We start from the raw sequence: 9,755 nt of genomic DNA on the forward strand, positions 1-9,755 counted from the left end.
TTTTGATGCTGTTTCTCCCTTTTTTCTTCCATAGACTCAACATCTATGGTCATTGGTTACAGCAAATAAGGAGGAATAGTGGATGTCTGTTTTATGTGATGGTGCAAATGCACTAGAATCAATGATTTTCTTATATGAAACTGCATCGGGTAATGAATCAAAATAACGATTTTAATATGATGTTTGTGGAGCCCTATGTTAGACCCTTGCCTCCACTGAAGCAAGCTTAAAAAACTGAGCATAAAATAGAAGATTACAATTAGAAATTAAGTTTTTAATAAAAAAAAACTGATGTGTCAACAGTAAAAAAAAAAGTTTGACTGACAGACTGATTACTTGAACTAAAGATGATCTTAAATTGGACTAATTGAAAAAGCAACAAGCCCGACATTTTAAAATAATCTAGCCCACATTCCATTATAAGGATTAGCTAAGTGTTTGGATATGCTCATTCATTAAATCTCTCTCTCTCTCTCTCTCTCTCTCTCTCTCTCTTCTATGTAACACACACTAAAGTAATTAGCCATGCTGTTCTCACGCTCCTCATGGGGGGTAATTGGGGTTAGTTACTATAGACTCGTAAAACTCTTCAGTAACTTCAGTAGCGTGTGTGTGTTTATGTGTGTCAGTGTTTGTGTTTTTTGATTAAAGCATTTAAATGATGTCTGACGCACTGTAATTCAGCTTTATGTGCCTCTGAATTCTTTAACTAAGGAAATAAGACATCACAAACCCACACACACAAACGAAAACTCTGTGTTTTTGGAATGATGGCGTGGAAAAAAGACAGCGGGGGGATGCCTTTGAGACAGAGGTGAGTATGTGAGGAATATGCTGTGTGTGCGTGTGTTGGTGAGTGCAACTGTGGGTCTGTGTGTGTGTGTGTGTGTGCCGTAACATTGTGTGGGAAGTGATTTTCCGTGACAGGGGCTTTTTAAGACGGTTTCGTTCATATCGAACCACAAGCTTTCCCCAATTTCCTCCAGGCCACGTCCAACGCACACACGTGCGTGAGAACCAAATAACTTGAAAGTTCAGTACAGTAAGTTCATTCACATAATTACGCAGACTTTTTTTTGTTAATAATCCACCAATTTTCCCAGTTTATGCAAATTCAATTACAGATAAGTGAACATGGTTCTAATAGCTAAACAATTATTTAACAAAACAATTTTTAAAAATGTTTAAAGTAAAGATGTGTAAATGACTTCATTAGCAGTTAGAATATATCCATGAAGAGACTCTTACTGAAGCATTTTCAAAACACACAAAGCCTAAATATAGACTTAACACACACCCATTCTTTTCAACAGATGCTCAGGGATACATTACAAATTCACATAATCTGCAAACAAAAGAAGCAGGCTGTGTGTGTGTGTGTGTGTGTGTGTGTGTGTGTGTGTGGGGCAACCATCCAGGTCACCTTGCCCTGCCTAGTGACTCCCCACCAACATCTTAAGGACCAACCATCTGAGTCATAAATTAAAGAGAAAGAATAATAAAGGACCATCGTTGGGTCAGAAGTTCAGTAAAGCGGCTTGTGTGTGTAGCTTTTGGCAACAAATGCGCTACTGCACGCAGCACAAACCTTTGTCTCTATGCATCGCTACAACTACACCAACGCCAATCACATGAGACGTGAGCTTCAGCCTCAATCTCAGAGGACCAATCATTAACACACTCTCTCTCTCAGGAGAACAAGTAGCGGACCCGGTCCTCTGGGAGATCGGGGATGAACGAAACCATCGCCTTGCGCCTCATTAGCTGAGATTACCCATAATGCATTAGGACAAAGAAGCTCCTCAGGTAAGGGAGGTGTCGCCCCTTCTGGGCAGGGGGTAATGCAATTAGAGGGCTCCAGAGCTGTCAATCATATCCAAAAGGCCAATTAAACACTACAAGATTAAGTCATTAACGCACACATAAATTGTTTCAGCACAAAGTTTTTTTTGGTAGGCCAACTCTGAAATGAGAACCGGAAACTGAGAGCTGTATGCATGTTCTGCTAGTCTGTGACATATAGGTCATATGTTTATGTTGTTTGTGTAAGACAGATCCATCCCCAGTGTGTTTTCTGCAAATGCACAATATACATCAGGGACCAAATACACTCAGATGGTACACCGGCTAAGGAATCCCTCCACACTGGGTAACACCACTGAGACAGTACTGTACATCCTAGGGATGTTTTGATCTGTTTTTATAATAAACAGGACCTACAAATCCCCAACCTCATCTGAAATGATGAAAGTACTAACCACTTGTGTTGTATTAAGTTTCAAAAGTTCTACACTTTTTTCAATACTACAGGGGTGGAAATAGTACTGAGAAATTATATTTAAATAAAAACATAGATAAAGTGTCAAAATCTTACTAAAAAAATGTACTCCAGTGAAAATCAAAAAGATGCTACTTTTAAATGTACTCAAGTAGCAAAAAAAAATTTTCTAATGAAATTTTTGCATGTGAAAACTAACTTTTATTACTAGTCTAGTACTGTTAGAAGATGATTTTCATTTTAAAGTAACTTTGCCTGAAAACATCATTCAATCTCTGTAGGGTTGCTGTTCACATTCATGACTGATGTTACTAAATTTACAAATGAATTAATCAGAAGTTTAAAAAAAATCATGTAAATAAGTTAGCATTAGCTAGAATTTGAATTTGACTTGGTGCCTAGAAATTTTCCGTTAGCTCCAGCCTAACTTAGATAAACATAACCAGTTAACCTTAGCAAACTTACCTCGACATGCTTTTCAAATTAGATTTAGTTTATGCCTTCTAGGGAGGCAAAGAAGACACCTCATTTTCTAAAAATAATTGCCTACTCCAGCATATTGCAAACACTTTACTGAGGTAGAGCCAGGGGTGCTTATTGACCCAAGTTAGACACTGTAGCTTATCCATATTCAAACACATACAAGAAGCTATAGCACTAGCTACGTTGTGTAGCATGAGAAGGTGGAATTGATGAATTGGCACGATTCATGATATTTGTTTCTACATTTTTTTAAAAACTTGATTCTATGCTAAACTGAAATGATTGAACGCTAAACTGAGCCCATTCAAGTGACAGCCTATATAACCTACAGTCATTAGCTGGATGATAAAGAAAAGATCTTTGTGATTTGTACTGAGTATTCTAAAGGTCTAAATAAAAATAGAATGAGTACATTTTTTTCTTGGAAATGTAATTAAAAGTATTTTATTAAATAAATTAAAAGTAAAGTATTTAATTTCAGTAAAACTCAATAAAGTATAAATACAGCAGAATAATACTTACGAAATTAAGTATATTTAATACGTAAGTATAGTTAAGTCATTCATGCATGTGTGTGTGTGTGTTTTTTTTTTTTTTTTTTGTTAATTAAACTAAACAGAGTGAAATAATGATGACTGACAGAGGTGCAGGATTGATTGCTGATCTATAACTGATTTGTGACAGGAAGCTGGTAGAGCTGTATTGATTTTAACCGCTGTTGCACTTAGGTTGGCAAGAATCATAATCTTAGTAAACAGCTGTTTGGTTGGACCGCTAGGGGCTCCACTCAGTAAACCATCGTGTAGCATCATAAATGACCCAGGACAACGACATTTTTCTTTTTGTTTCCACTCTTGCGAACAAAACACTTACACGGACAAACACACACGGCCCGCAGGCTCACCCCTTCCTCCCCAACAGCACTTAATTGGGCTAAATCTGTGATCTAATTAAACATCCAATTAGTAAGAGAAGGGCCATTTAGCCGGTGGCGACTGGAAATAATGCGATTGAAAAAACAAACAGAAAATCAATGACAGAGAGAAGAGGGAATGAGGGCTAATCTAGATGGATATGTAACCTGCAGATAGAGATGCCTTATTCTACAGGACTGTGTGGGGTGTGTATGTGTACACATGTTATTCATTACACACATACTAATCATATTAGTTTGCAAACACATGCTCACACGCAAAACATTATTGTCTCAGTGCAGTTGGTAAGGGGGATTGTATTATTCTATTAACACGCTCACGCAGCCATAAAAGAATCAGCAGCCCATCAATTATTAACAGCCCACTTAACCTTGGAGATGGCTAAGCCTCCCAGAGAAACATTCACTTAGCCCCCAGTTCATCAAATATTAACATCAGGGTCATAGTCGTTGTGGAGCCTGGTACATGGCAATGAAGAAAAGTCAGCCAAATACTCTACATGCTGAGATTCATACAATGGTGGCTCCCGTGGAGCTATAATATCTCGTGGCACCATTTTGACATTCTCCGAAATGCCTACTACACCTTCTTCCTATCTGAGACTTTCAAAGCTACTTAGATAGAAAAGATCATTGTTTCAGGTACAGTATATTACCAATTTGGTGATTTTTTAAAAAAAAAATTTTTACATCTGACACTTTTATTCAAAACGATTTCACCTTCAATTCAGGCATACAGCTGTTAAAGGAGCTCATGGAGATACAGGTTTCCATAAACTGACCAGAAGAAGATGCAAAATATAGTCATCTCCTGAATTATTGGCACACTTCACAACATTTTCATTCATCCTCACAAAATTCATTCATCTTCAGTAACCACTTTATCCTGGTCCGGTTCTTGAGAACACACGCTTAGGTAGAAATACACGCTTATTCACATCTAGGGGCAATTTAGAGTAGACAATCCGCACAGCTACCCTCAGTACAAGAGCAGAAGTCTAAGAGGACGAGTCAAAAGTGATCCAAATCATCCCAGGTCCTGTTTGGTCTGAAACTTGTGAGGAAATTGTTTATAGCTGCTATAATGTAAGTGGACTTGTTTCACGGACATTCCATAACATTACCTGTACCTGTAAACTGATAAAAAGCATAATATGCCATTCTTTAATAAATAAAAATTTGCTTGAGGTGGCAAATTGCTATAGTATAAGATGAATAAAACACTTCAGGATGTGCTGTTATTGGAAAATAATCAACTTTGGGGTGGGAACTGCATCACACCACCTTGTCGCTGATTATTTTCCTATAACAGCAGCCCCTGTTATGTTTTATTCCTTATTTAAGGTATAGTATAAATGTCTATTCTTGTCATGTTGTGTGCATGTTTTTGGCTGTGTAATTGGTCTGTATGGATTGTTATATTTTTGAGTCAATGACAAAAGAATTGCAAAAGATTATTTTTTGTGACTTAAAACTTGTGTTGTGTTCTCGTTAATGTAATATTTGTATCTATATTGGTTTAATATGCATTTGATTAAATGTTCTATATCTTCCAGCAGAATCTACAGAGTTAATATGTGTGAAAATGCCAAATGTTGTAATCAACAATAAACACGAAATCATGTGTTTTTCATGCTCTCTAAATACATGTGAATAAATTATTTTAATTAAGAAATCTGAAACATATCCTTCCAAGAAGAGATGCCTTTAAGTAATTTTCTATATTCTAATAAATATAGTCAGTGTTTTCCGACCAAGGTAATAATTGTATGCATCAGTAAAAAAATGGATTATGAAAAATTAACTCTTACTCAATTTTATAAAGTGCCTTTAGGTGTGAGAAATGCATTACAGGCTGTAGTCAGAGTTGGCGACTTAAATCTGCAACTTAAGTTCAAAAGTTAATATCAATATTTAGGCATGGAAAGTTCCTCGTATTCAGAGCTGGGTTACGCAGACGCTTAAGCTGATGTTCTGGACGGCGCAAAACATCTGGATGTGGTTCATGCTTCTGAGAGGTGTCTTAAATGAGATTTTTCAGTAGTCCCTAGACCACCACCTTCACACACAAGCACCTGCCTTTAAGCCTGTAAATGCTGACTTATCAGAAGTATAGGAAATGCACACAAAAAGCAGATCATATTTTAGTTCTTTGGTGACAAATGTAATAAAACATGTAACCTAAAAGCAAGAGACAATTTAAAAATGAAAAATAAAAAAGACTAATAGCATTCGAATAAAGATCTAGTAGGAGTCTAGCATACTAGATTCTTACTAGATATAGCATGTATTGTCCTAGTTGTAATTATCACATTGATCACTGCAAATTTGCTTCCAGCATCATTATTCAGAAGCTTATAAAACAGCACTTGATCCAGCACATCCTATTATTTTGCATTTTATTTTTACAGGTAATTGTGCATATGCATTAATGAGGCCATGAGATACTAAATTGAGGTCATGAAATTGTAACGTGGGAGCAGAATTTTAATTTTTAAACGCTTTTAATTCACTATTTTGAGATGTCAAATTAATAAAATAATGCTTTGGTTAATTCAATGCTGTAAAGAACACATGCACACGGTTAACATGATCAGCTGGACGAGCACTCATCTGCACTTTAAAGGTAAGTGGTGTTAAAAAAAAAATGGTCCTTGAGATGTACAAGTTAATGTTCAAGTTATGTGTTATGTGTGTCTGTCATTACACCCCTGGGCAAAAAATGGGCCAAGTGCAAAATGGCAAAATGGCAAATATTAAGCTTTTAATGGTCTCAACAACAAATCATTGGTCAAAATTTTACCGTTTTGGACTTGGCCCGTTTTTTTTGCCTAGGAGTGTATGTTTGATGCCTAAATACTGATATGCGCAGGTAACTTCTCACTACAACTGCTCACAAGCTACATCTGCTTGACTCAACTCTTAAATTATTAATATTAATACCTCCTCTGTACAAAGTCTGGCCATGCAAGAAACGTCCTCGTCCTTCAGTCCAATATGAAGCCTAGCTTTAAGCTTTATGAGGCATAACTGGGTATGCCACTGAGGGACTTCTTTGCAGGTAAATAGTTACCAGGTATCTACATTTAGGTTGGTTTGAATAGTTAGAAGGACTCAGTTGGATGACAACCAGCCCATTGACTCTTACCATGATGGAGTACAGGAGGAAACAGGAGGCCTCAGCAGATGTTGCCCAGCTCTGTCTTCCCTCGCCGGGCCAAGAATCGCTGCAGGTCCCCCTGGCAGCTCTGCTGCACCTTCCTGAGGATCAGACACAATGGATAAAACATACGTGCACACACACACGCACACACCAAACACCTGCTCTGAGCTGGCCTGCCAAAGCTGCTCTTCTGACTGAATACATTACACTCCACTGTCACATTACAGTGATTATCTGTTTGACCTTTAAGGTTCATTTAAATTCAGTATAAGACAAATAAAAAAATATAAATAAATAAATAAATACTATGTTTTCTTCAGTGAGCTGTGAAGGTGTGAACATGTACATCAAATGCAAACCTCACCAAACTAGTGTATGCTGAATGATGAGATTCATTCAAAGATTTGCGGTAGTCAGGAAAAACCTGTATGATATCACTGCGGCTGAATATAAATATATTAACATTTTAAAATATTTATAAATATATACACTATAAGACCGAAACATTCACCATCACACTTGTATATGGACCTTCCCCAAACTGTTGCTGCAAAGTTGGAAGCACACAATTGTATAGGATGTCTTTGTATGCTGTAGCATTACAATTTCCCTTCACTGGAACTAAGGGGCTCAAACCTGTTCCAGCATGACAATGCCTCATGCACAAAGCGAGATCCATGATGAAGGTTGGAGTGGAAGAACTCAAGTGTCCTGCACAGAGCCCTGACCTCAACCTCACTGAACACCTTTGGGATGAACTGGAACACAGACACTGTATATACAGAGTTCCCTCCAAAAGTATTGGAACAGCAAGTCCAAAGACATTTGGGTTTGAACTCAAGTCAGCTTTCATTTCCTAATATTTACATCTAGATGTATTAAACAACTTAGAACATGGCACCTTTTGTTTCAACCCACCCATTTTTCAAGTGATCAAAAATATTTTACATGTGACTGACAGGCGTTTCTTGTTGCTCAGGTGTGCTCTGTTAGATTGATTGTTTAAACAATTAATAGTTCTGAATGTCTGGTCTTGGTTTGAGCCCTGGGTTTTGCCTGTGAAGACTGCATTTGTTGTTAGAAAAGGATAAACCAACATGAAGACCAGAAAGCTGTCTAAGGGAGAAAAGCAAGCCATTTTGAAGCTGAGAAAAGAGGAAAATCGCTCTGAGTCATTGCACAAGCACTGGGCATTGCCAATAGAAAACTTTGGAACTTTTGTCCTGAAAAGTAAAGAAACCACTGGTGTACTAACAACCAGACATCGAACAGGTCGGACAAGGAAAACAACAAGAGTTGATGACAAACATTGTGAGAACTGTGAAGAAAAAACCAAATACAACAGTCAGTGACATCACCAACAACCTCGACAGGGCAGGGATGAAGGTATCACGAGCCACTGTTTTACACTATCAGTGTACAGTACTATGAGTATTAAGACTACATAACTTCATTCTCTTAACATACACAATAATATATATTTGATTGTATTATGTTATGTAATGCTTGTAGGTGGATTGGAAGCACAATTGAGTTGTGGGTCCCTGGTTCAAACCTGAGCTCGGTATAATGCGTGTGTAGAGTTTCACATGCTCTCTCTGTGCGGGTTTCCTCTGGGTTCTCAGGTTTGTTCCCCAAAACAGGTGAAATCTCAAATCTAAATTGCCTCTAGGTGTGAATGAGTGTGTGAATATGTGTGTGCACGGTGCCCTGTGATGGATTGTGTATTCTTGTCACATCCAGTGTTCCCCAGTTCCACTAAGCCCCTGATCAGAATAAAGGGGTTACTGACGATGAACGAATGAATCCATGAATGAATGAATGAGGTCTTACGGTTGCAAATTTTAATGCAAAGAAAAAGATAAACATTATTCTCTCTCTGGTTGCTTGCGTGCATACAGGCGTGTTTTCGTGTCAGATATCTGAGCACAGTTGAGCATTCTGACAGCATGTCAGTCAAACAAAGCTGTGCTTCTAGCTGATGGTGGTGTCATGGCACATAACTTAAATCCTAGCAGATACACTGGTGGAAGAACATGTCTCACAAGGTTATATGTACATGAATAGCTTCCGTCCTGAAAAGTCACATGACCAGATACAGACACTGGCTCCCAAATGCTGAAGTGTATAAGTTCAAATCTCAGCCATAATGCTGGAATTTCTCTGTTTTCTACTGCATATGTACATTGTTCTGAATATTTCAGGAAAACTAGTACTGAAGTTTCAGTACAACTTTCTGATCACTGACAAATGCCACACAGATAAAACAGTCACCAAAAAAAGAGAAAAGTCATTATGAACTTTCTGAGTACACAATCTAAGATGCAAATCATTTCATCTGGAGGTAAACTAGTCGACTTGTAATATATCTAAGGTCACTACAGCTCTGTAAACACTGATTCCCGAAGTTACAACATGTTATAACAACAACACTGTTGTACTGTCAATAAAGAAGTCGTTGCAGTTGAGTGTCATTTCCTGGTTATGGGGATCAGCTTGTGCAATATGTATGCTGATGGATGATAAGTCACACAGCTGCCAGATTTCCCAGAAAAGAAAACACAGCTCAAGTTTCTCTATAGCCTGAACGGTGATGCAACTTACCTCATTCAAGATGAAATAGCCTGCGAGTAGCTTTATGTGACTGCATGCATCATAGCGTAAAAACACACTGTTAAAAACATTCACAGGCCCTTCATTGCTTTAGCGCTTTTCTGTACGATTTGCCCAAAAAAGTAGACCGCTAAAACTTTTTTCCTTACTGCAAACACATCTGGAGAGTTTAAAAAAAAAAAAAAAAAAAAAAACTACAAGTACCGGAGAAACGCGAGTTCCGGGCTTGTGTGCGGGGTTGCCTGGGATTTGTAGTTTCAACGCGGCGTTGTTCAATACAAACT

At 37.8% G+C, this 9,755-nt stretch overlaps 1 protein-coding gene across 3 annotated transcripts in view; it reads right to left on the minus strand.

Moving 5' to 3' along the window:
• Positions 1-9,755, minus strand: part of invs (inversin) — a 39,269-nt gene that overhangs the window by 29,366 nt on the left and 148 nt on the right. For 2 of the 3 annotated variants that reach the window (XM_053228035.1, XM_053228034.1), the window contains exon 2: positions 6,844-6,956. In XM_053228035.1, the coding sequence (XP_053084010.1) occupies positions 6,844-6,956 (113 nt within the window). Of the gene's footprint in view, positions 1-6,843; positions 6,957-9,462; positions 9,660-9,755 lie in introns of those variants that run through there. The other variant, XM_026924886.3, reaches the window with a different exon arrangement.

Source organism: Pangasianodon hypophthalmus, chromosome 22, assembly GCF_027358585.1.
Source record: "Pangasianodon hypophthalmus isolate fPanHyp1 chromosome 22, fPanHyp1.pri, whole genome shotgun sequence".
Classification (NCBI taxonomy): Eukaryota; Metazoa; Chordata; class Actinopteri; order Siluriformes; family Pangasiidae; genus Pangasianodon; species Pangasianodon hypophthalmus.